The sequence below is a fragment of the Myotis lucifugus genome, unplaced genomic scaffold (assembly GCF_000147115.1).
Source record: "Myotis lucifugus unplaced genomic scaffold, Myoluc2.0 scaffold_262, whole genome shotgun sequence".
NCBI lineage: Eukaryota > Metazoa > Chordata > Mammalia > Chiroptera > Vespertilionidae > Myotis > Myotis lucifugus.
Genome location: NW_005871310.1, coordinates 875,926 through 903,326, shown reverse-complemented (window position 1 = coordinate 903,326; position 27,401 = coordinate 875,926). Strand labels below are relative to the sequence as shown.

At 43.1% G+C, this 27,401-nt stretch overlaps 1 protein-coding gene across 4 annotated transcripts; it reads right to left on the bottom strand.

The window, feature by feature from the left end:
- Positions 1-641: 641 nt before the first annotated feature.
- SMYD4 (SET and MYND domain containing 4) lies at positions 642-27,377 on the bottom strand. Of its 4 annotated transcripts, none has more exons than XM_014464706.2 (11): positions 27,121-27,377; positions 24,182-24,327; positions 19,532-19,676; positions 14,563-14,652; positions 11,887-13,051; positions 6,516-6,698; positions 5,431-5,594; positions 4,098-4,226; positions 2,943-3,066; positions 2,391-2,514; positions 642-1,531 (listed from the first exon to the last, which is right to left on the bottom strand). In XM_014464706.2, the coding sequence occupies exons 2-11, from the start codon at positions 24,313-24,315 to the stop codon at positions 1,378-1,380; spliced, it is 2,412 nt and encodes an 803-aa protein (XP_014320192.1). In that variant the 5' UTR covers positions 24,316-24,327; positions 27,121-27,377; the 3' UTR covers positions 642-1,377. The 4 variants fall into 4 exon arrangements, 3 of the variants coding, with proteins under 3 accessions (XP_014320192.1, XP_023618608.1, XP_023618606.1); XR_002831747.1 differs by having other exon boundaries at positions 1,494-1,531; positions 2,943-3,059; XM_023762840.1 differs by lacking the exon at positions 2,943-3,066 and having other exon boundaries at positions 4,094-4,226.
- Positions 27,378-27,401: the final 24 nt, after the last annotated feature.

Sequence of the window (27,401 nt, the reverse complement as noted above, 5' to 3'; positions counted from 1 at the left end):
CTGTCTTTTTAAAAATTTATTTAAGATTTTTAATTGCCGAAACCGGTTTGGCTCAGTGGATACAGTGTTGGCCTGCGGACTGAAAGGTCCCAGGTTCGATTCCGGTCAAGGGCTTGTACCTGGGTTGCGGGCACATCCCCAGTAGGAGATGTGCAGGAGGCAGCTAATCGATGTTTCTCTCTCATCGATGTTTCTAACTCTATCTCTCTCCCTTCCTCTCTGTAAAAAATCAATAAAAAATATAAAAAAAAAGAAAAAAAAGATTTTTAATTGATTATTGACAGAGAGGAAGGGAGAGGGAGAGAAAGAGAAACATTGATATGAGAGAGCTATACATCGATTGGCTGCCTCCTGTACTCCACCTACTGGGGATCGAGCCCCTGACCGGGAATCAAACCAGAGACCTTTTTGGTTCATGAGAGACACCCAAGCAACTGAGCCACACCAGCTAGGGCCCTACTTCTGTCCCTTAAGTTTGAGACCACAAGCGGTAATGCCCACATCCTCAGTATCTTCTGAAGTTTTCCCCCCTTCTCAGTACTTATGTAGTCTGTATTTCATTTGCCAGCTTGGGGAGGTCTGGTAGAAAATAAAAAGTCATCTCTTTTCAGACTTGCTAATCAACAGTCAGGAGGCACACGTGATACAAAGTCATTGCTACAAGCCAGATTTTATTAGTATTTGGTCAGTGAGTCTGCCAAGACTATAGAATGAAAGCCAGATAATAAGGCCTAGAAAACTGGTAGGAAACAAATTTAGAATTGCCATCCTGGGAACAAAGTGCCTGACCATAAAACAGCCCCATATTTATTTCTCTTTTCACAATTTATACTCTACCCATTTTAACAAAGGATTTGAGGAATACCATAAACGAAACTGTCTCTAGAGGTGAGGAGCCTCCCTGATTTCTTGCTTTATAATTATTTTTCAATTATAATACAACTACTAAGAGTTTGAGTTCCCGCTGGAGTGGTATACAACATTCATGATTCCTACAAACCATAGGAATGTTCCAAGGAAACAGATTACCATCATTTAGGGAGGTGGCGCCTCGCCAAAACCCCAGGCCGACATCCAGATGCCTGCGGATCAGCTAAAATCCTTATAAAGGGCTTAGGCTCTCCGGATCCTAGTTTTAAGTCTTTTATGGGAACTGGGAGCTTTTACTGAAGGGCAGTTAACAATTTCAAGAAACATTCATCACAATAGGTGAGCATCCCTCCAACTGCAATGCTTTCCAAGTCCTCCCCACGCCTCCTGCCCGAGGCTTGTGGCAGTCAGGCAAGTCCTGCATTCCCTGGCGCCAGCTCAGTGGCAACAGAACCTCTTTGGCTCACCCATGGGTCCCTTCCTGTGGGTCAAAGTCCCCTTGGGACCCTACACAGCAGGCCCCTCAGGGACGGGCGGCAAGTCCAATAAACAGGATTTCATCTTTTGTAGCTCCTGGATCTCGTCATTCCCGCGGCCATAGTGCACCAGTAGAACCTTTTCTGCCTTTTGTATTGTGTTCAGAGCTTCGGGTATGGCGAACCTGAACCAAAGGAGGTGAGGGGAGGGAATCCACTCAATCAAGCAATCTTCAATTGAGGGCCTACTCACACCCTGGGAAGAACATTAAGATCATTTTGCCCTCAAGGATCTTACAATCTAGAAGGGCAGATAACTTTCACAAACACACTGCAAGGCAGAGTTGGAGAACAAAGTACTAATTAAAAAAAAGTATAAGGAGTCTAGGATCCTGAGAAATAGGCAAATCTCCAAGCATTAATCTGATATTTACGCCAAGGTTTAGGATAATCAAGTCCACCCATGACATCAGTCTGCAGCCCCTTTCTCTCTCTTTGGCCACATGGACTGCCTCTGTGCCTCGGAAATCAGGCCTACCACCACTCATCAGCCGGAGAGTTCTTGGCTGTAGGGACTGTCCTGTGCATACACAGGATGTTTAGCAGCAACTCTGAGTCATGACAATGCAGAACGTCTCTAGACACTGCCAAATGTCTGCTGGGAAATTACTCCTGGTTGAAAACAGCTGCTTTAAAAAGAATAGGACTAGGGAGAGGGAAGAGCCCCTGGAGCTGAGGGTGTGGAGAATGAGCCCGGGGAGATGAGAGTAACCGGGGAGGCCTGAGAAGAACGGCTATGTCGGTGGGTGGGGGACTGCATGGCAGTTTTCCCTAGGAAACTCCCTCAGAGCTAAGATCTCTCAGGAGAAAATTATAAAACTTAATCAGCAAAACAGAAGGACAGGATCTCTCCTAATGGGGAAATAAAGAAGTTGCAACATGCTGAAAAGCACCACAGGAAAAAAGTAATATCTGGAAGAGCCCCATAAAAGCTAGAACAGCATGTGGTCTGGCCGCGTGCTAGGAAGCAAGAGAAAGACTTACCCATTGAAAAAGATCTGGGCCAGTTTGAAGAGCTCATGGCCCATTTCGACACTGGATGGCCCGTGGCGAACCTCAACCACTCGGAGACTCTTCCGCAGGTGGGCAGCGGACTTCTGCCAGTCCCCTGGAAAGAAATAAAAATCTGGATTCAGAAAAGAACCACAATCAACAGTGGATGAACATTTCTGGGGTCAGGAAAGCTAAGTGGAAGGGGGAGCAGCCTCAGTTGAAAGACTAAGAGATAACCAACCAGATGAGGCTAGGGCAGCCGTGGGCAAACTACGGCCCCGGGCCGGATCCGGCCCGTTTGAAATGAATAAAACTAAAAAAAAAAAAAAAGACCGTGCCCTTTCATGTAATGATGTTTACTTTGAATTTATATTAGTTCACACAAACACTCCATCCATGCTTTTGTTCCGGCCCTCCGGTCCAGTTTAAGAACCCATTGTGGCCCTCGAGTCAAAAAGTTTGCCCACCCCTGGGCTAGGGTCATGGCCAAACGCACCAGGCCAACTTGTCCCCTGGAGCAGAAAATAAAGACACATGCCGTACCTAAAGCAGCATAGGCCTGGGCCAGGGCATCCTCGATTTCTCCCACCAGGCTGTGTTCCGCGGACAGGAAGCTCTCAGCATCATGCTGGCACCCCAACAGCAGCTGAATGGCTCGCTCTGTCAACTCAAAGGAAAGGGACCTCATTACAGACACCAACCCAGCCCCAGACATGCGAACCCAGCTCTTAAATGTTATATTAGCTGGGCTAAATGTGGAAACCCCACCTTGTCTCCTTGTGACCAACCCACAGTGTTTGTTCCAATAAAGCTGTGTTCTCTTCTTTAAAAATACATTTTTATTGATTTCAGAGAGGAAAGGAGGAGGGATAGAAACATCGATGATAAGAGAATCACTAACTGGCTGCCTCCTGCAGGCCCCACACTGAGCCCACAACCCCAAGCATGTGTCCTGACAGGGAATCGGGAATCGAACCGTGACCTCCTAGTTCATAGGTCAATGCTCAACCACTGAGCCATAGGGGCTGGGCAAGCTGTTGTTCTCTTATGTTTTCTCTTTCAGTAGAAAAAGGTTTGGGGTGAGGCCTCCCCACATTTACTCTGGGTTTCCAACGTCAGTTTGAAGTGGAATAACACATTCCACATATGGTCATTGTTTCTCTTGACTCAGAGATCTAAGCTGAAGGTCAAATTTCATAAACTAGGATAAATAAATTCCCATGACATGGAGCTCTAAGGCAGAGCTTTCGAGGGTAATGAGGAGTTCCACAACCCCCTCTCTGAAAAAAGCAGGATACTTATATCCACCAGGCACTGGCCCCACTGCTCTTAGAACAGAGATGAGGCTCTGACGAGGGCAGAACAATTTCTCCAGGAAATTAGGTCATTAGGGCCTGGAATTAAAATGACACTGAACTTCTGGACTATGCGCAAAGATCATGGGCGTCAGGGATAACCCTTTAGTTGTCATGGGATACCTGAACTTAGCCTGCTGATGCGTAAGAGAACTGCAGCTTAAATCCTCTGGCCCCTTTTCCAGGACCAGACAAATTGAACTGGGTAGGTTTTGGTCTCCTTGGCCTACACAGCCACCTTGTGGCTGGCATGGGGATAATTAAGTGCAAGTCTTCAATCATTACTGAGTATCCTTGAGTCATCTCAGAACGAAGAAAAAGGAAGGGACCCAGCCTCACCTACTTTGCCATTCCTGAGAAGCTTCTGGGCCTTCCCGACCCGCTGCTGCAGGTCCTGGAGCCGAGACACGAGGTGGTCCCTGCTGGCCGATTCCGTACAGGATGCGCGGCCACAGCTCAGCACATCGTCTCCCTGTGGAAGTCAGCTTTGTCTTTATCCCTGTATCAGAGTTGGTTAGCGAGACTGCATGTGCTTACATTACAGGATCGCACCATAGCTTCTGACCGATGGGGGAGAGACTCCGGCAATAATACACCGTGACCGAACCCTGACTGAATTTGGTCGGACAGCAGCAATTCTAATGAAAGCGGTGACCAGTCCCTGCAACATGGCCCCTCCCCACCACGATGTAATTTAAAATTAAATTGGTGCAGCCCACAATTTCCTTCCATCTTGGCAGCCCCTCTCTCATGTCTCTTTGGGGCCAGCACTTTGGATGACAGACACATTTCTAGTAGTTATAAAAAAGCCCTAAGAAAAGGTGCTAGGTGAGGCCTCCCGACATTTGACCGTGGGTTTGTAACTTCAGCTTTCCGACCAAGCCACTTCCACTTCCACTTCCATTTCCACTTCTACATTCCACTTCCTGTTCCCCTAACAAAGCCTAATCCTCTGGCGGACGAGACGATCTCGGAGGTGAACACTTGCTGTTTTTTTAGATGCCAGTATCGATGCCCGCATTTGGCAACAGCAACCTGCCCCCTCCCGGGGATCCGCTCCCACCCTCCCACAGTCCGCCCGGTAGCTGAGGGGTGTGCATGTAGCTCCCATCTGGCCCTTCAAAATCATTTGACTCTGGTTTTCCTCCAGCCACAGGAACCGGGTCAATGAAACGCAAAGAAATTTTTGCCCAGCCCTCTGTTAGACCAGTGCATCAGGTCGTCTTGCCACCAGCAGAGGGAAGTCTGCCTGAGGCTGGGCGAACACAGACGATGGAGCTGAGGGAGGCACAGAGAAAAAGTGGGTCTGGGTGACATTACTAAGCCCCTGGATCAAGATGTATCTGATGTGCCTCTACCCTATGGCGTTTTAGCGATTTACTTGAGCAAATAAATTCCGTGTCCCCTCCCGCCCCTTAGGCCAGTTTAGGTGGGATTTTCTGTTATTTGCTCTTGCAAATCTTTTTCTTGTAAGATGACTAAATCTGACCTTTCACTGTGGTTCCTGGGGGGTGGGTGTGGGGCGGGTGATCAATGTGTGGGGAGGATGCACTGAAAGGGAAGAGTCCTGCTCTTGGCACCTGTAAGCCCCAATGGCTTCCGTGTAAAGTAAAGGTTTATGGCCTTTGGGCTGGATGACGGACCTCCAGGAGAAGCTGAGAAGAGGGGAGACCCACCTGCATGAGCTCTCCACAGCGGTGACAGCGGAACGCTTCCCACCGGGGCCCTGCAGCCGCTCTGCGCTTTCCGTTCTGACAAGCCAGGCAGTCGCAGTCAAAGAAATACTGAGACCTCAACTTCTGCTGCCTCTCAGCAACACCCATCCTGCTCTCGTGAGGCCCTGCAGAGAGATCACACGGGGCCAATATTTAAAGCAAGAGAGAGGCACTGCTTTATTATTATTATTATTTTATTTTTTACTTTTTGAGAGAGGCACCACTTTATTATTTTTTAAATATATTTTTATTGATTTTTTACAGAGAGGAAGAGAGAGGGATAGAGAGTTAGAAACATCGATGAGAGAGAAACATCGATCAGCTGCCTCCTGCACACTCCCCACGGGGGATGTGCCTGCAAGCAAGGTACATGCCCTTGACCAGAATCGAACCTGGGACCCTTGAGTCCGCAGGCCGACACTCTATCCGCTGAGCCAAACCGGTCAGGGCAGAGAGAGGCACCACTTTAAAAACTTCGGCTTAGCAGAGGGTCTGGTCAATTATTCATCATGTGCCAGGTCCCCTTTACTCAAACATTTGTGGAACTAGATATAGAAATAAGCCTCCAACTTGTGGGGACAGGAGAAAAAAAGCCAAAAAGTTGTTTCTAGCCCATTTTCAGAACAGGAAGTTAATGGGGATGAAGCAGTGACATACGCGACAGTTTAGACCAGGGGTGGGCAAACTTTTTGACTCGAGGGCCACAATGGGTTCTTAAACTGGACCGGAGGGCCGGAACAAAAGCATGGATGGAGTGTTTGTGTGAACTAATATAAATTCAAAGTAAACATCATTACATAAAAGGGTACGGTCTTTTTTTTTTTTAGTTTTATTCATTTCAAATGGGCCGGATCTGGCCCGCGGGCCGTAGTTTGCCCACGGCTGGGCTAGACACAATGGTGCCCAGTAGGAAGGCCCCCACCTGGCCTAAGGACGCACTGTTTCTTCCAGGAAGCAATCACTGGCCAGGAGAAGACACCTGCCCAGTGGTTTGCTAATTCCTTTTCTGCGGGACCAGGTAACAGGAGAGAGGAGGGATGGCTCACCGTAACAGTGGAGAATCTCCTGCCCTTCCCCAATCGGCTGTGATGCCCGGACGGTGGCCACCGTGCTAACGAAGGACACGCTGGTGTTGGGGCTGCAGGAATGGTTCAGGAGGCTGACCACGGGGAAGAGGCCGGTGGCCAGGCGGACCTGCCTGCTGTCGGTAATGATGTTCTCTTTAGATCCTGAAAGGCCAAGAGGAAACATGAAAAATGTGTCAGGACATTAGTCCTGGCCTCGCCATCCGTTTCTCAGAAGATGAGCTGGGCAATTGGGCCTGATGCCCATCTGAGTCACAGCTCCACAGCCGGATCCAATATCAATCAGATGGAGCATGACTCATTCACAGCAAACTCTGGTCCCCAGGAAGCGAAGCAAATGAACACATGAAAAGTCCACCGGAATCCTGGGATCTAACCATTGTGTCTCAGTACCGCAAAAAGCCCAAAGATTAGAGTTTATAAAAAAAATGATAAAAAAGGAATTATCAGTAGGGAGCTGTCTAGGTGGACGCCATGATGTTCACGAGAACCCAGAAACCAGAGTTCCTGCTGAGTTTATTTCCCAAAGATTTTTATAGTCCAGTGCTTTTGTTTAACTGGTCTTTGGCTTGCTAAGTCTAATTGGTTAATAGAATAAGTAACCTAATTACTATCTGAAACTAAACAGGCTTATCATCTATTTTTAAAAAGCCATAGTTCTGATGCTCTCCTGTTCATTCTGCCCGACGTCCCAACTTTATGGGAAATCAGTCAGCAGGTCTCACTGAAAAAATATTCTGGACGAAGTCTATTCAAGATAGCTTCGTGTCCCAAATAATGTATTTTTTTCTTAACGATGTCTTCTTTGAAACACAATTAACCAGCAATTTAACTACATGACTGAAAATTAGGAAGGAAGGAAGAAAAGGGCCTCTCAGCAGTGGGGCTATTTCTGTGCCGAAGCTCATGCACTTAGATTCCTCTGTGAGTCTTTGTACTCTCGAGCAGGCCTACTTGCTCTTATTTTAGCCACAGTCCTAACTGGCTTCGTTATTCAGTTTCTCAGCCCACAACAGCCCAGAAACAGAGAACTAATAAGAGGCAGGTTTTGACAATGACCAAAGAGATGGGTGACAGACCGGAGGAGGAGGCAGAGAACTTATCCAAGGATAACAGCCTTAGGGCAGACAGAAACACCGCACCACCGGAGTTTTACTACAACTGCAACGTTTCACTTACCTGGAGGCTGACTGACAGCCCGCCTGCGTGGGTTTTTGTCACAGCCATAGCTATCTCGGGAACAGGCACAACCTAGAGGTAAGCTGGGGCATCCAGAAAAGGCCTTAAATTGTGTTCAGTGGCCTTGGTTTAAGTACGAGGAAATCATATTTCCAACGAAACTGGTTGCCATATGAAAGATATTGATACTTAAAGGGACACTTTCAGTTTTCTGGAAAACTGAAAAATCATCAGATAATTGTGGCATCACTGTATATGCCAGGAATCTCAATATACCTATTTCCAAAGAAATAAAGTAGTCTAGGTACAAATGTAATGAAAAGAGAAACTATCATGAACCGTCATGTGAAAACGTCTGGACAGGAACACATGGAATAGAGGAATAGTGTCTCTGCAGACCATCCTGTTATCTGTTGCTACGGAGGACAAGAATGGGACAAATAAAATTCACAGAGAATCCAAATGATTCCATTTCAGTAAACAATTTTACAAACTGTATTGACATCTTTCATCAGAGCTTCTCCTAAGTGCTTACTGAACTGCGGTTTCCCCTCCTCCCCCTCGTCCAATGCCGCGCTCCGGGTGTACGTGCTAATGAGCATCGAAAATGCTAAAAGGTAGGCGCAGCACAGGAAGGAGCAGTGCAGGGCAGGAGCCGTTTGTGGCCTGAATAATCAGCCTCTGCATAATTAAAAGTTGACTTGCATTCCCAACTACTGATAACTGGCAATCTATATTAGAACAGCTGCGAAGACTTTCCCAGAAAACATGATCACAATACAACGAGTAATGTCAGCTTCATGAATTATTTATAGGTTATCTTCTAACAGAAGTAGGCCCAGGAACTGGGTGGGGTGAGTATTTATGTCAGAGTTGAGTCTCTCTAATTATTTCTAAAAAAATTAAGTATTGATTTAAAAAATTAGTCAATATTTTGAGTTAGTCATCTCTCAGTAGATAATAGAAAGTGAGAATATGTATGTACCTTATCAACCAAATAGAATATGTGACATTTTGTGCATAAAAGAAAAAAGGAGAATGATTTTTTATTTTACCAAAGTACACCTTGCTAATATCCCTACATTTACTTTTATTATTATTTTTTAAAGACTAGTGTATTGAGCCCTGGCTGGTTTGGCTCGGTGGATAGAATGTTGGCCTGCGGACTGAAGAGTCCCAGGTTTGATTCCGGTTGAGGGCACATGCCTGGGTTTCGGGCTCCATCCCCAGTGAGGGGTGTGCAGGAGGGAGCCAATTGATGATTCTTTCTCATCACTGATGTTTCTATCTCTCTCTTCCTCTCCTTTCCTCTCTGAAATCAATAAAAATACATTAAAAAAAAAAGAATAGTGTATTGAGCCCGGCTGGTGTAGCTCTGTGATTGAGTGTGGAGCCAGGAACCAAGAGGCCACCAGTTTGATTCCTGGTCAGGGCACATGCCCAGGCTGCAACTCGATCCCCTGTGGGGGGCATGCAGGAGGCAGCCGATCGATGATATTTCTCTCTCATCGATGTTTCTATCTCTCTCTCCCTCTCCCTTTCTCTCTAAAATCAATAAACATACACATGTATATATTAAAAAGAAGTAATCAAGGATCCCAACTGAAGGTAGATTCCTTGGTTGTTGAAGAGTGGAAACAAAGGGCAGTGAATTGATCTAACTCCTTATAGGACCTCATTAAGCCTTGTTATGAAGGGAATTCGTCTACATCTCCAATGTGCCATCCCACTGAGGTAGAACCACACTTACCAAAGTCTAGAACATCATCAATGGTCAGTTCTCACCCTTAAGTACCAAAGAGAGGTTTCTGAGAAACTTTGATTAAAAAGGATTTATGCAAAGATAAAAACATACATTTTTGTAGGTTTTTGTCAAAATCTATTCTAGTTAACACTTTAATCCTTCTTCTGTGCTACTAATGGAACAGCTGCTAATGAAATTCAATGAGAACACTAAATTGGGAGGTGCTAGAACCCCCAAAAAATAATAAAAAGGGATATAATAAGATTAGAAATATGAGCAGACTACAACAAACTTTGATTGACTTCAAAAATGAAAGTGAACATTGCTGGTGGGCGTGTAACTGGTCCAACTTTCCTGGAGAGCAATTTGGCAATATGTATCAAGTGCCTAAAAAATGTTCATATGAAACATATTTGAGCCCTGGCCGGGTGGCTCAATTAGTGGAGTGTCACCCTGGGCACCAAAAGGTCACTGGTTTGAATCCTGGTCAGAGCACATACCTAGGTTGTGGGTTCGATCCCCAGTAGGGGGTGTGCAGGAGGTAGCTGATCGATGTTTTTCTCTCTCTCTTCCTCTCCCTTTCTCTCTAAAACCAATAAAAACATATTTTTTAAAAAGAGTTGGTTACTTCCTGCCATTATAATCTGGAAGCCCATATACTGTTTTTTATATTCAGAAGAACAAAACAAAATGTAAACAATGCTTTTTAAGATGCTAGTGAATGTACCCAAGGGAAAATATAATTCTAGGAAAATACTCAAAAGATATATTTTAGAAGGTAGCAATGGCTCAAAGAAGCAAAAGATGGCAGAGCAGAAAATGGAGACTAGCTTGCAATGTGATTTTGTAGTACCATGGGATGAAGCCAGTGCTATTAGTGGATGTCCATGTGCTCAGGATAGGGAAGAGAGTCTTATCCCAAAACACCTCTAGTGAAACGCCTGTATACCACATAATGTGACAGCTGAACTAAAATTAAAGATAAGATTCTATAAACGCAAGGTTGACAAAATTCTGTATGACCTAATATGAGGAGATCAAAGAGCTAAGCCACATTTAATACTAATCTGTCTATAAATCCTAAGTTTGGTTAAAACCTAATTTCTCCCCTCAATAGTTAATCAGAAAATTCAGAAAAATGTAATGAACTGATTAAATCAAAAGACATTATCTGCTAAAATGGAGATCATATGATAGAAGTACTAGAAATAGCATTTCTTTTGTAATAATAGGTCTGTTGTCAGTACATTCATATTAGAGATGTCACTTATGATGCTGGGCACATCCAGCCTCCCCATCTACCTTAAACAGGCTTATCTATCCTGGTGCATAAAAGCAGGGCTGGGCTGGGCTCTGTCTAGAAGTGGCCCCTAGATTCGTGGCCACCTGACCACTGGACACCCAAAACAGAGGCTGGCCAACAGCTTATGTTAGCATGTGTGAAAAGTTGTGCTCGGCCGGATTCCTCTCTTGAAAATTTAAAACAATAAGAAAATTTGTCCATTGGAAAGAGAAGAGACAGAGTATCCGAGTCACATGAGGAGCTAAGATTCTGATACCTTAACTATAGGCCCTGTTCCTTCTGCAGTCTTGTTTAACGATTGTTTCAGTTTTCCTTCACAATAAAAAATAGAGTAATAGGGTTTTTAACTTTAAAGTATTTTTACAAACAAACATGTCACCTTCACAACTCTCAAAAGTTATGTGGGATTAACCCCCCCACCCCCTTTAAAAATAAGAAAACTGAAGCAGAGTGGGTTCAAATCATTTAAGGTCACATAACTCTCAATGGCATAATCATGATCATACAAGACAACTGTGTTTTCTCATGAAACTACCGGAGGTTTTTTTTATAGTTATTTCTCCCCAAACAGCTACATCAAGAACAATACTGTGTGCCCTAACCGGTTTGGCTCAGTGGATAGAGCGTCGGCCTGCGGACTCAAGGGTCCCAGGTTCGATTCCAGTCAAGGGCATGTACCTTGGCTGCGGGCATATTCCCAGTAGGGAGCGTGCAGGAGGCAGCTGATCGATATTTCTCGATCATCGATGTTTCTAACTATCTATCCCTCTCCCTTCCTCTCTGTAAAAAATCAATAAAATATATATTAAAAAAAAGAAAAAAAAAGAACAATACTGTGCCTGGCTGGAGGGGTTCAGTTGGTTGGAGCATTGACCCATGCACCCAAAGGTTGCTAGGTTGATTCCTGGTCAGGGCACATATCTGGGTTTCAGGTTCAATCCCTCGTCGGGGTGCATGTGGAAGGCAACTGATCGACCGCCACCCCTCCACCCCTCCACCCCTCCACCCCTCCGCTCTTGCTCGGCTTCCCTTCTCCTAGCATGTCCTCCAGTGAGGATTGGAGAAAAAAAAAAAAGAAGAACAATATAGTGAGAAGTTTCCCTTACCTGTCTGCTGTATGATAGTTATTGCCTGAGCATTACACTGGAGCTGTAACATGTGTCTCAGCATGGCCGGTCCCCAAATATGCGACTCTTGACACATCGCAGGAACCACTGCTGCTTCGGGCTGAGAGGATTTCAGACTTGTTGTGAGGGTCTGCAGACTGGCTGCTTCCAGCTGCCTGCACAGTGCAGCAACACTCAGAGCGCAGAGGAATTTGTGTTCTGGGCTGTGATTCCGAGTATGGGGCAAAAGGTGCAAGACAGCATTATAATTACTTTCATACCTCCCGTTCACATCACATCCAGAAACTGGGGGCTCAACCGTTTCGCCATTTTTCTCACTCTCCCTTCCCAGGTCATGACTGAGTGTTTGCACCAGATTCTTGCTTTTAGGTAGACAGATGTCCCTGTTACTAATCTCCCCACAAAGCTTCCTTGTGACGTTGCCAACATCCTCACATCTAGCTAAGAGCGTTGCCCTCAGGGCAACGTGGCAAAAGACCCCCAAGGTGAGCAGGAGCCCGCCTAGAGGACACTCTGCACTGTGGTAGAGATCCCAGGCCTGCTGCATACACTCCTGGCTGCAATACTTGGCATAGCTGCATCCACCACAGGGAACCGTGGCCAACGTGTGCTTCAAACACCGGTGACAGTAGAGATCCCCGTTGGTCACTCTGGTATCCCACTTGCTCTCCAGGCCGTTACGTCGCGGTGGCATTTCTCCTGGGTTAAGGACACTCACGAAAGCCTCCTCTCTCACCAGGAGCTCTCCCGGGAGAATATCCTTTGTGGCAATCAGACTGCGGCCTTTTAAAGGGTCGGTGCATAAAGTGACAGATGATGATGCACAGGAAATCTGTTCGTTCTCTTCCCTGAGGTTCATATCCTCAAAGCCAGTGGTTAGAGCTGCTGGGAAGGTTTCTGTGGGGTTCTCCTTTTCTTGGACCTTCCTTTTCAGACGACAGAGGGTGCTCTGCAGAATTTGAAACTGGGAAGCTGCCAGGGTTTGTCTGTCAGTGAAATGACTTTCAAGATCACTGATGAACTGGCTTGCCTCCTGTCGTTTCCCCAGAGTCACCAGACACTCTGCCTTACGTAACATCATCTTGAGTTGCAATCTTTCTGGATACCCATGCATCTGTGCTCTGGTGATGTCTTGAAGACATGTCTGAAAACAGAAAGGAAATCCCAAAATGATCCTTGGTCCCTACTCCTCAATATCTACCGAAAGTCTTAACAAAAATCTAGAGGAAAATGCAAGATTATTAAAAAGGGAGCAACTGCAAGCATATGCTTATTTCTTTAAATCATATTCTACCATGTGATCTTTTGAGTGACTAGAAATTCATGCTACAGAGATTATATTGAACCACCTTATTAAATATTTCTGCTTTTCAAGGAAAATAGTCTTACAGATAGAAGAATTATAGTATGGTGATTAAGGGGGCAGGGCCTGCATTCCAGTACCAACTCTGCTTCTTACTAGCTGTATGACCTGGTGCAAGTGACTTAATTTCTCAGTGTCTTAGTTTTCTCATCTGAAAAATAGGGAAAATAATCGCTTTGTCTCATAGGGCTGAAATAAGGATAAAAATAAGGTAATCTATCTAAAGTGCTGAAAAGAGTGCCTGGAACATTGTATGTGCTCAATATATGGTAATCATTACTATAAGAAGGGAAATAGAAAGAACCAATACAAGGAAGTTAAAAAGGGTTAAATGTTTCCCAAGTCCTTCCGATCGCTGTCTTCAGTAGTCCAGGACTTCCTTACTTACGACCCAGAGTCTTGCTCTTCTTTTTTAGTCCAAAGGGCAATAAGCGTAAACTTGTAATTATTGAAATCATTCTTATTCTAGTGCATAATTTAAATTTCTGTGGAATTCTGAAATGGATGTACCAAAGTGGCAATTTAGAGCTTATACTTGGATCTCAAGTATGGAATGAGAAGAAACCCACCCCCAGCCAAACCCCACCTCCTCACTGATATACACAAGCATTTTGGTGCCACTTTTATTTTCCCACTCGAAATGCATATTAAAGGTGAGCTATGTTATTGCAGGAATCATCTTGAACACGCTCTACTTATTTAAAAAACACACACACACAAGTAAATAGTTTGCAAACACTTGGAACCTGAAGTATTATTAGCAACTTATCTCACAGCTGATCTCAACACTGAGAACTGCTGACCCAATGGATATAGTCCAATGCCCTGTGGAATGTGCCATGATCTCTTATCAGCCCATATAATCACCTCTGACAAGTAAAATGAATCAGGAGAAAGAACAAGTTTGGTAGGAGATCAATTTGCTTCCAATTCAACCAATTGCACCATGGCTCAATTTTATTTTTATTTACTTATTTTTAAATAGAATTTTATTGTTTTCAGAGAGAGGAGAGGAGAAAGAGAGGGAGGTAGAAACATCAATGATGAGAGAGAATCATTGATTGGCTACCTCTTGCACGCCCCCTACTGGGGATCAAAGCTGCAACCAGGGCATGTGTCCTGACCGGGAATTGAACCGTGGCCTCCTGCTTCATAGGTCCATGCTCAACCATTGAGCCACGCTGGCCAGGCTCAATTTTAGTGTTCTAAGGTAGGAGCAGAGATGAAGGTCTAGTCCTCCAGCAAACCTCCTCCAGATCCTCTCCAATCACACCAGGCATCCTAATACTCACTTCATACTGACCCAGGCGGAAGAGGGCTGCAGAGCGATTGGCATAACACAATGAAATGTCCTCAGTGTTTGGCCTTGAATGCGATACTCCCTGCAAAACAATGAACCAGTTAAGGTATAAATGGAGAATAGCATCTTTAAAGTATTTTGTTTGCAGATAATAGGGGCTCTACTACTAAAGACTGTATGCAATTAGGAAAATTTAATGGATTTCTTTGTGCTTCACCTGCTTCAGCTTCATTTCTAACTACTTTTGAGCAAAGCTGCGAAGAGCAAGTGAAGAAATAAATATTCAAAGCACTTTGAAGATAACAGCATCAGACACAGCTTCTTCAGGCACAAACAATACTAAAGGTAAACGAAAAGCGAGGAGCATAATCCTGCACATAACAAAGAGTGAGTGGCACAAATAGAAATTCACAAAAGAAGAAGCACTAATGATACATGAGAAACAAATGGGTAATTCATATAGAGATAGCCAAATATATGAAAATGAAAGCAAAGAAGGGGCCACGTTTGTTCTACCACCAAGGATCTATACATATAAAAGCCTAAGTGACCGACCGGTCAATGGGTTGCTATGACGTGCACTGACCACCAGGGGGTAGATGCTCAATGCAAGAGTTGGCCCCTGGTGGTCGGTGCGTTCCCATAGCCAACCTCCTGCAGTCGGCCAAACTCCTTTGGTCCCCGTCGCCCCCCCCCCCCCCCCGCCCCCGCCAGCAGACAGGCTGAGGGATCCCAATTCATGCACCGGGCCTCTAGTTAATAATAAAAAGGGTAGCATCTCAAAGCACTGAAGAAAAGATGGGAATTATTCAGTACAAAATATTGAGGAAAATAGGTAGCCACTGAGGAAAAATAAACTTGGTTCTCTATATATGATAAAACTTTCAATAGGATAAATTCCAAATGAATCAAAATCTTAATGTAAGAAATGAAACTATAAGAGCACTGGAAGAAACTACAGAAATAGTCTAACGGGATGTTGGAGTGAGGAATACCTTTCTAATTATGACACAAAACCCAGAAGTCATAAAAGGTTAATAAATTTGACCACATAAAAATAACAAATTTCTTTACAGCAAAAACCGATAAAAGCAATATCAAAAGACAAACACTGAACTGGAAAAATATATTTGCAACTCATATTATAGGCAAAGGGCTCATTTCTTTACTTTATGAACAGTTCCTACAGATCAATAAGATGACAACCAATAACTCAATTGGAATATAAGCAAATTATATGCACAGTTCTAACGGGAAATATAAATGGCTCTTAAACATATAAAAAAATACTCAACCTCATTCATATTCAGCAAAATGAAAATTAAAACTTTACTGAGATTCCATTTTTTACCTATCAGTTTGGCAAAGAAAAATAAAATTGCTAGGACACTGAGGTGGTAAAGAAGTGGGGTAGTAATTATTCTCATGTGTTGCTAGTGGGAGGGTAAACTGGTCTCATGATTATAGAGGCAATTTAACTATACGGATCCATTGACCCAGCAATTTCTCTTCTAGGAATTTATCCTACAGATATCTATTTATCCTATAGATATGTGCAAAATAACATACATGCAAAGTTTCGCATCATAGAATTGTTTGAAATAGCAAGATAGAAAACGACAAATATTCATCTACAGGACATCAATTAAATGTAAAAGTGATCTTAAGATATTAAGTGGCAAGCCCTGGCCGGTTTGGCTCAGTGGATAGAGCGTCAGCCTGCGGACTGAGGGGTCCCAGGTTCGATTCCGGTCAAGGGCATGTGCCTTGGTTGCGGGCACATCCCCAGTGGGGAGTGTGCAGGAGGCGGCTGATCGATGTTTCTCTCCCATCGATGTTTCTAACTTCCTGTCCCTCTCCCTTCCTCTCTGTAAAAAATCAATAAAATATATTAAAAAAAAAAGATATTAAGTGGCAAAAGGACAGTGCTAAAGACTATAAAAGGAGTGTGGCCCTATCGAGGTAGCTCAGTTGGTTAGAGCATCGTCCCCATATACCAAGGTTGAGGGTTCGATTCCTGGTCAGGGCACATACAAGAATCAACCAATGAGTGCATAAATAAGTGGAACAACAAATTGATGTCTCTCTCTCCCCCCTCTAAAATAAATAATTTTTAAAAGTGTGTGTGTGCAGGAGTGGAAGATTATTTGTATTATTTATAGAGGCCAAAGTAGCTCTAGAAAGATACATTTAATACTGTATCTTCTGGGCATAGGAAATGAGGTGGCTGGGGACAGAGGAAGTAGACTACACTGTATAATCTTGCACTTTTTGAATTCTAACTACATAAACACATTTCCTATTCAAAAGTAACTTGACAAAATAATAAAACCATAATAATCCAGTATTGCTTAGGATATAGAGATATGAGTATTCCCATAATCTGCTAAAGGGATGTTAACCAATTCTCTCCTGGAGAACAATTCAGCATCAAGTGTCAAACGCCTTAAAAAATTACACTCAACTGACCCAGCACCTGCTCTTCTGGGAACTTAATCATAAGGAAATAAGCAGATGTGTACAAATATTTACATCGGAAGATGCTCCTTGCAGCTTTATGATACCAAACAATCTGCCAACATTAGATGTTAAATCAAGTGTAGTTCTCTGTAATGGAACACTAAGCCAGCCGTAAAAAATCATGTTCTAGTGGAAAATTTAATAACACGAGAAAATGGTCACAATAAATTGTAGCGAGGAAAAAGCAGGTTACAAAACACTAAGTACAGCATTATCCCAATTTTGTAAAAGAAAAATGTATTTTCAGAGGAAACAGTGGCTGGATGGATATAAGCAAAAATGTTAACCATACCTATCATTGGCTATGGGATTTCTCTATTCTCTGTGCTTCTCTATATTTTCCAAGTAAACATATGTTGCACTTGCAATCAGACAAAAGCAACAACTACGATTATAAAAAAGAAAGAAAATCACTTATTAAAAATTGCAAAGTATCATAATCACCAAAATACTAGCTTCCTGAAATAGGAAGGTCCGTCTCCCTCCACATCCACTCTTTTTTTCAGTCTGATTTTACTTTTTAGTTTATGTGTTTTTTGTTTTGTTTTTTAAAAATATGTTTTTATTGATTTCAGAGAGGAAGGGAGAGAGAGAGAGATAGAAACATCAATGATGAAAGAGAATCATGGATCAGCTGCCTCCTGCACGCCCCACACTGGAGCTCAAGCCCACAACCCGAGAATCGAACTGTGACCTCTTGGTTCATAGGTCATCACACTCAATCACTGAGCCACACGGGCTGGGCTTACACGTTTTTGTTGAACAACTTCCATGGGATCACATTTATGGTGCACACACATAAAGTGGAAGAGATTAGCTCTGAAGAAGAACTAAGCCATCTATCAGTGGATCATTACATCTAATGAGTTTTAATTCTTCAGCAATCACTAACACATTATTCAGCTAAATACTTGGTTACAACGTTACAAAGCAGGGCTTTTTCGCAATTATCGAAGCTGCTGCTGTAGGTCTGATTGTTTTTGGAAAAAAAAATTCAAAACTTTAAACATAGGCCTGCTAAAGATTCACAGTAATAGTACACTTTCAAATGTACACTCTTGCCCTAACTGGTTTGGCTCAGTGGATAGAGCGTCGGCCTGCGGACTGAAGGGTCCCGGGTTTGATTCCGGTCAAGGGCATGTACCTGGGTTGCGGGCTCATCCCAGTAGGGGGTGTGCAGGAGGCAGCTGATCGATGTTTCTCTCTCATCAATGTTTCTAACTCTCTATCCCTCTCCCTTCCTCTCTGTACAAAATCAATAAAATATATTTTTAAAAAAATACACTCTTCTTTGTTTTTTGTTTTTTTGTTAATCCTCACCCAAGGATATTTTTCCATTGATTTTTAGGGAGAGTGGAAGAGAGAGGGCAAGACAGAGAGAAACATTGATGTGAGAGAAACACATTGATTGGTTGGCTCCTGCACGAGCCCTGACCAGGGCCCAGGCTAGGGAGGAGCCTGCAGCCAAGGTACGTGCCCTTGACCGAAATCAAACCCGGGACCCTTTGGTCAGCAGGCCGACACTCTATCCACTGAGCCAAACCGGCTAGGGCTACACTCATTCTTTTAATATACAAGATCACAGACCTGGTGCCAGGGAGTGATCCATCTTGCTTTAAATCTATATTTATCTTTTAAAAGTTATGGAAGGAAATCTTTTAGGGCTCTTGTTCCAGTTCCTACCATGAAGGACAACAAAAGCAATAGGTTGATAAAAGCCAGTATTCCTCCTCAAAATCTAGATCATTGATGGTTAGTGTAATTTTTAAAAAATATATATATTTTATTGATTTTTTACAGAGAGGAAGGGAGAGGGATAGAGAGTTAAAAACATCAATGAGAGAGAAACATTGATCAGCTGCCTCCTGCACACTCCCCACTGGGGATGTGCCCCCAACCAAGGTACACGCCCTTGACTGGAATCGAACCTGGGACCCTTCAGTCCGCAGGCCGACGCTCCATCCACTGAGCCAAACCGGTTAGGGCGGTGAGTGTAATTTTTAAATATTTGTTGATAACCTTCAAAATGGAGTTCAACTGGGCTGTGGCAATTGAGCTTATTTTCCTTTCTAACTTCATCTGAGTCACATGTGGCTAACCAAAAATCTAGCTGCTCTCTAAACTGGGACTATCAAACAGCCTCATTTGACAAAAATGGCATACAAGTCCATGAAAGTTGACAGACATGAACAAGGTAGGGGTAAGGGTCCAATACTACTCCTACAGGGTATATGAAGGAATATTGAATTCAGGACATATGCTACAAACTACCCTTTGTTTCAGAATATAGCCAACAGTGGAATTCTGTCAGTTTTCTTTTTCAAATCCAACCCACAAATTATCGACAAAGCTACGGCTGGCTACCCAATTCGGCATTTGAAGAAATATACCTTGTTCAATTGTTGAAACAGCCCCTTCCCATTGAGCCGGGAGTGTCTTACCTTAGTGTACAGCACTGTGGCTCCCATATAATCCTTCTCCTGAAATTTTTTGTTTCCTTGTTCTCTGTAGAACAGGGGAGCACCGGGGTCCTTTCCCACCAGGTAACCGCTAGAAAGCCTTTTTAAAAACATCTCATCCTCAGGTCTTTATGGAGAAAGAAACAAAAAAACCACAACATATTTCAAGGGAGGCTTTGTTATTTCAAGGAAAACTTTTAACCATTGTGTTAGGGGCAGAAATAGAATATTGGGGACCAGCTCAATGATAAGAAACATTAATCATGCTCTATTAACCAGGATGGTTCTGTTCTGCTTAGAGAAAGCACATTCTAACCCGGCTGAGAGCTGTACGCCCTGAGACCTGGGAGCTAACATCGGAATGCAGTCCAGCCAGCCTCCTTTTGAGAGAACTGCCTGTCATGATGGAAAGATTTACAACCTCGTGGCTGAAACAGTCTAGTCCCGGAGGCACCCGCCCTTTACAACCCCAGCTCTATTGCCTGTACCCATGATCCCGTGCCTGCTTTCCCATGCCTGTAATTCTTACTTTCTTATGTAACCTTTGCCTTTCGACCCAATATAAGCAGCTGGTTTATAGGAAGGGTTAGAGCAGATTTTGTGGATGACCTGCTGCTCTCCCCTACTGCCAGCATTACTGGAATAGACACTCATATCTGATTCAACCCTGTCTCTGCTCAATTGGCTCAAGGCGTGACAGGCAGCCCAGACCCCTTGGTTGTCTGGTTACAATTGCACTTGAAAATGATGATCTGCAAATCATTGGGACGCATGAGATTTTATTATGTAATGTGATGGGAGTGGCAGGGGGGTGGGGATCTTGTGGTCTCAGAGACTTAGGGACTGGAATTTCTATTTAGAGGATGGAGGGCTAAATTTTTATTCTTTTAAAAATATATTTTTATTAATTTCAGAGAGAGGGAGGGAGAGGGAGAGAGAGATAGAAACATCAATGATGAGAGAGAATCATCAATCAGCTAGCTGCCTCTCGCATGCACCTTTCTGGGGATCAAGCCCCCAACCTGGGCATGTGCCCTGACCAGGAATTGAACCGTGACCTCCTGATTCATGGGTTGATGCTCAATCACTGAGTCATGCCAGCCAGGCAGAAATTTAATTTTTAATAAATGTAGCATTTTGAAGCAATGGGGAAAGGATGGACTGACTATTCAATAAATACTGTGAAAAAATTATCTGGAAAAATACATCCAGTACTCTCTCATGTCATACAGAAAAATAAGTTCCAGATGGATTAGAGAACTAAAACAAAAACACAAAACTAAAAAAACATGTTAGAAAAAAAATAAAGGATATTTTTATAATCTTTGAGTATAGTAGACTAACTAAGACACATAACCCAGAAGCCAAAAAGAAAATGACAGACATGGCTGTATAGAAGTTAAAACATATACACACAATTTATATATAATGCAAGACACCATAAGTAAAATAGATAAATAATAGACTAAAAGAAAAATTTGTAGTATATATAACAAAGAATTACACAGCCAGATTTACAAATTAATAAGAGAAAGACAGATAACCCACTAGAAAAATGGGCAAAAGACAGAAATGAACAATTCACAGTTGATATATAAATGGATAGTAATATTGGAAATGGTGAATTACTTTACTAGTAATCAGAAAAATGAAAGTTAAACAAGATTATTTTGTCCTTGTGGTTGGCAAAATTAAAGACTGTTGCTTTTAATGTTGGCGAGGACACGGGAAAGTGATTTTCATATGCTATTTGTGGTAAACTGGTAAAGCCTCCTTGGAAGACAATTTTGCAGTATTAATTTAATTTTAAATGCTCATAACCATTGATGCAACAATTCCTCTTCTCAGGTCCTATGTTAAGTTCTAAATGTATGTACAAAAACATATATAAAAGTTGTTCACTGCAGCACTGTTTGTAACAGTAAAAAAAAGAAAAACAACAGAAATAACTAATTACCCATCAACAGGGAAAAGAATAACTAAATTTGCCATATTATACTAGCAATATCATGTAGTTGCTAAAAAGATTAAGGTGTGATGTTGGAAAAAACCTCACAGAACAAACCACATAATATAATTTAACAGAGAATAAAAAAGATATGTGCATATTTATCTACAAATGAATGAGAATACCTAAAAAGAACTAGAAAGACACTGTGTTAGTTGCTGGCACAAAGATGAAATGTACACCTTGAACTTGAAACATATGTGTTTATGTGTCTGCTCAGATGAGGTCCTCATTTATGTGTCATATTTAGCATTAATATGTGTCAGTCACTGAACTAAGAGCTTTATACACATTATCAAACTGTCATTCAGTCAGTATTTGAGTACCTGTGTTTTTGACACCGCACTGCTCTTGTCTAAAGAAAGACAGACAAATACTGACAAGGTCCTTGCCCTTATGGAGTTTATAGTCTAGTAGTGAAGACAGATACTAATCAAATGATTACACAAATATAAAAAGGAAAGGTATGCAGTGTTGTAAATGTATAAAAAATGAACATGTCTTAGCTGGTTTGGCTCAGTGGATAGAGCGTCAGCCTGTGGACTGAAGGGTCCCGGGTTCGATTCTGGTAAAGGGCACATGCCTGGGTTGCGGGCTCCATCCCCAGTAGGGGGTGTGCAAGAGGCAGCCAATCAATGTTTCTAGCTCTACCTCCCTCTCCCTTCCTCTCTGAAATCAATAAAATATATTAAAAAAAAAAAAAAAAAGAACATGACCCAGCTGGGATCCAAGGAAAGCTTTTCTGAGGAAAGATTTATATGATTCTGAAGGATGAGCATAAGTTAATTAGTTCTTAGGGCATGGTGGAGTAGAAAGGAGAGAAAAAGAATTTCAGGCAGAAAAAATGTAAGTGGAGGCCATGTGGTATAAAGAAGCATAATGCATATCAAGAATTGAAATAAGGGGAAGGGGCGGGAACAGAGGGAGGGAGTCAATGGGGAAAATAAAGGGGGGCGTCTATAATACTTTCAACAAGAAAGATAAATTTAAACAAACAAACAAACAAAATAATTGAAAGAAGGCCAATATGTCTGAAAGGGGAGTATGATGAAAGAGGAGGCCAGAGGATAGGCAATGGTTAGATTGCAATATCTTTACTGACTATCTATATGAAGAATTTTAGTATTTATTATAAGAGCAAAAGCAACTCCTAAAAGGTATTAAGTGAGATCAATAAAATTGATTTGTGTCCTGGGTGGTGTGGCTCAGTTGGTTGAGCATCCCCCTGTGCACCAAGAAGTGGTTAGTACTTTTACCACTTCCCAAGTTTTGAAAGGTATTTTCATTAGGTAGAGAGTTCTAGATTGGCAAGTTTTATTTTGCGTTGTTTTTATATGTGCCATTTAATTGTCTTCTGGCTTCCATAGTTTTACTGGAAAAAAGTCAGTCATTGTCTTATTTTTACTTGCATATGGGTAACATCTTTTTTTTCTTCTTTGGTTGTTTTTAAGATTTTCTCTTTCCCTCCCTCCCTCCCTCCTTTCCTCCCTCCCTCCCTTCAGAATTTTATGGTTTTCCTAACACAAATACAATGTATACACAATCTGTCTATTCATTTTCTTCGCTGTGCACCCTGGCATTGGAATTAGTAACTCTGATGGCCAGCTGGGCTGCTCTTTCCACAATAGCTTTGTGGTTCTTTGAGGATACGTTGTGTGCAATCTCAGCACACACAGTAAGAGTTGTTACATATCAGCAGCACATCAAGCTCCTTGAAGTTGTGGACCAGAAACTCCCAAAAGCCACTGGGCAGCATGTGCTTTGTTTTCTTGTAGCTCCCATAACCAAGGCTGGGCATCAAGATCTGGCCCTTGACCTTCTGCACATCCTATTGTAAATGCCTCTAGGCTTTCACCAGTTCCGCTTAATTCTGACATATTGGTTTGACTGCAGATGAACTTCTTGGTCCTCTTTTTGATAATCTTGGTTTCTCAAGGGTCTGAGGGCAGCCATGGTGCCAAGCAGGAGATGGCTGCCACCTAAGATTTCTTCTTTTTTCTTTAGTTTTTGGCAGTTTGAGTCTGCTGTCCCTAGGTGTGAAATTATTTATGTTTACACTGTTTCGGATTTGCTAAGCCTGTGAAATCTGCGGGTTGACGTCTTTTACCAGGTTTAGAGAATTTGTGGCGCAAAATAGGTGATCAATAAAAATTCAGTGAACTTGTAGGAAACTCTTGTTTCAGTTTTTCTCTCTCTCTATGTGTATGTGTACTACGTTGGGATGTAAAATATTTCTTACTGAAGAGAGTAGTCAAGAGAGTTTGAAAAATACTGGAGTTAATCCTCTAAGGTCCTTTCCGAATTTGAGCACTTAGCAATTTCTATGTACAGCTGGTAAATCTCCACTACAACCTCTGGGAAATGGCAATGTTCACAGCCTAGTGACGATATAGCAAGGCACTGATTATTGAAACATAACATTGATACCGAAAAAGCTAAATAGCATCCCTACCTTTTCTATAATAGTAGGTTAGGAAACACTGGAAATAGCAAGAACTGCTGAATGTCCCAAAATATAAAAATCTGAATTTAATCCTTCCATCAAAAAGATAACTTAGAGCAAATGACAAACAGGAACATTTTCCAGATCAAAATTTCCCTGGTTAAAGCTTCCATTTACTTACTGAAGAAGCGAAGAGGAGTGAAGAAAGATATCGCTCAAAGTCTCTGCTGTACAAACTGTGACCTGAGTAGATTTTGGGAGCAAAGACCACTTCTGAAGTACATATGATTTCCACTCATCCACAGGCAGATCCATGGTACTTTAGATCTACAAAATGAGTAAGAAAATAAGGAGCTCAGATTTCTACTGATGTGTAGTTCTAGCAAATCAAGATTTCATTCCAGCAAGCATGAAGCCACAAAATCAATTCTTGAGATCTTTTTCTTTTAGTCCTCACCTGAGGACATGCATTGAGAGAGGATGGGAGGGGAGGAGGGAGAAGGAGGGAGAGTGAGAGCAAGTAGAAAAAGGAGAGGGAGAAGGAGAGTGAGGGGAATGAGAGAAAGAGACATTGATGTAAGAGAGAAACATTGATGACAGCCTCAGTGCGCATACCCCCTACTGGGGATGGAGCTCCCAACCCAGGCATGTTCCCTGACAGAGAATCACACCAGCAACCTTTCTGTGCACAGAACTATGCTCAACCAACTAAGCCACTCCAGCCAGGCTATTCTGTGAACTTTTTCAATAGTTATTTATATGCTGAAGAAGGATCTATATTCTCTCAGACCAGTTCACTCAACTGTCCTTTCACTTAGAAATGTTTAGCCCTGGTCGGTGTGGCTCAGTGCATGGAAAGGCTGCTGGTTGGATTCTTGGTCGGTGCACATGCCCAGGTTGCAGGCTCCATCCATCCCATTAGGGGGCGCCTGTGGAAGGCAGCTAATGGATATTTCCTTCTCATATCTGTTTCTCTCTGTCTCTCTCCTTCTTCTTCCTCTAAAAAAATTCTTAAAAAAAAAGAAATGTTTATGAAAAGTGTGGGGAGCCGCTATAGGGTTAAACCTCAGACTGACCTGTTGGCAAAGTCACAAACAAGTCCCAGCTTAGAGGGCACAGTCCTCTAAAGCATAACTAGGCTTGACCTTATGACGCTCCCTAGATCTTACCTGGGAAGCTAATGGGCTGAGGGAAGTGCAGCAAGAACAAGAACAAAAACAAGTGAAACTCACAAGAACAGTGTAACTATGGTCAAAACAAGTGAAACTCACAAGAGCAGTGTAACTATGGAAACCACTACCTTGTTTACCTCTGACTATAAAATAAAGGCTCAGCTTGCCTGGGGATTTTTCTCTGTGGCCTCAGCCAGGCACAGGAAGATCCACGGAGACTAAAGAGAGCTAGAGAGTTCTGAAGGCTGTCTCCGTGTAAAACATTCTTTGCCGATTCCGTCCACACCTTTGGGAACCCCTGGACCCCCGACCCCGGCAGAAAAGCCTCCTCTGTTCTAGGCACTATGCTAGGTGACTAGACAGCCACCATCCCTGTCCCCTTAGACCAGTTCTCAACCTGTGGGTCGCAAACCCTTTGGGGGTCAAACGACCCTTTCACAGGGGTCGCCTAAGACCATCGGAAAACACATACGTAATTACATATTGTTTTTGTGATTAATCACTATGCTTTAATTATGTTCAATTTGTAACAATGAAATTGGGGGTCACCACAACATGAGGAATTGTATTAAAGGGTCGCAGCATTAGGAAGGTTGAGAACCACTGCCTTAGACCTTCATCTATACCAGTTGCTTAAGCCAGAAACCTGAGGGATATCCGAGATTTTTCTCTCTTTATTTTATTATTATTTTTTTAAATCTTCACCCGAGGATATTTTTCCCATTGATTTTTAGAGAGAATGGAAGCGAGAGGGAGAGACAGACAGAAACACTGATGTGAGAGATATCAATTGTTTGCCTCCCACATGCCCCTGACCAGGGCCAGGAGCCTGCAACGGTCCGTGCCCTTGATGGGAATTGAACCTGGGACCCTTCAGTACGAAGGCTGATGCTCTATTCACTGAGCCTAACCGGCCAGTGCCCGAGATTTTTCTTTCTACTCTTCCCTGACAGTGAATCAAACCGGCACCCTTTCTGTGCATAGGTTTGTTTATATGCTGTAGAAGGATCTATATTAAGTTAAATATTTCTACCTCTTACATAGTTCATTCCCCTCCGCCCCCCTCCTTCAATCGCCTTTAGTTCAAGCCTCACTCTCTTGTTTGGCATTCTTTCCAGAGTATCGTAACAAGTGTCCATGCCCTCCGTCCTTCACCCTGTCCCCCAATTCAATCCATCCTCCAAATTTATCAATTCTCCTAGAATTCAGGAAAGCCCAGTACAAAACCTTTATTATTTTGTTTACTTTCTAATGCTCAAATACCACTTTTCCTCTGCAACCTACTATCCTGAGCTACTCAAAGCTATTCCCAGCTTGACAGACTATTCATCTCGCTAGTTTTTTTTTTTTAAGAGGTGTCCTTTTTAAAAAAATATACAGTGGGGCCTTGACTTACGAGTTTAATTCGTTCCGAGACCGACCTCGTTAAGGAGCTCGTTAACTCAAATCACTCTATCAACTCAATGCAAAAAATCGGCCAAGAGACAGCTGGTATCTCAAAAAACTCGTTAGTCGGGACACTCGTAAGTCAAGGCTCCACTGTATATTTCATTCATTTTTTTACAGAGAGGAAGAGAGAGGGATAGAAAGTTAGAAACATCGATCAGCTGCCTCCTGCACACCTACTGGGGATGTGCCCACGTCCAAGGTATATGCCCTTGACTGGAATCGAACCTGGGACCCTTAAGTCCGCAGGCTGACGCTCTATCCACTGAGCCAAACCGGGTAGGGCCACCTTACTAGTTTTTGCACGGGTTACTCATCTTCCTGGGGGCATCCCTACTCTCACTAGAAGTGCACAAGGCAAATGTCCACACATCCTTCAAGATTCAGTTCAAGTGGCACCTCCTCCGGGAAGTCTTCCCTGATTTCCCATCTGTGTGATTCCGGCACACTTGTCTCTTTCCGGGGGCCGATACCATGTGTACCTGGAGTTAGGGCTACTCACAGTGGAAGCTCCCTCGACAGACGGCTCGCCTCTGAGGTCAGGAACCGGGTCTAATTTACATTCAGAAACTCCCACTGTGCTAAGCTCAGGATCCACACACAGCTTTTACTACATTTAGCAGCGGGGCATCAGCTCTAACTCTGCTCTGGGTTACCAGGCTGTCTGCCCGCTCCAGGCCGAGCCGGGCATGTTCCCGAGAGCCCGCCAGCAAAGTCCCCGGAACTGGTCCCCGGGGCCAGTAGCGGCGTTCGCGTCACCCTTGGCGCGCCCGGCAGTTCAGC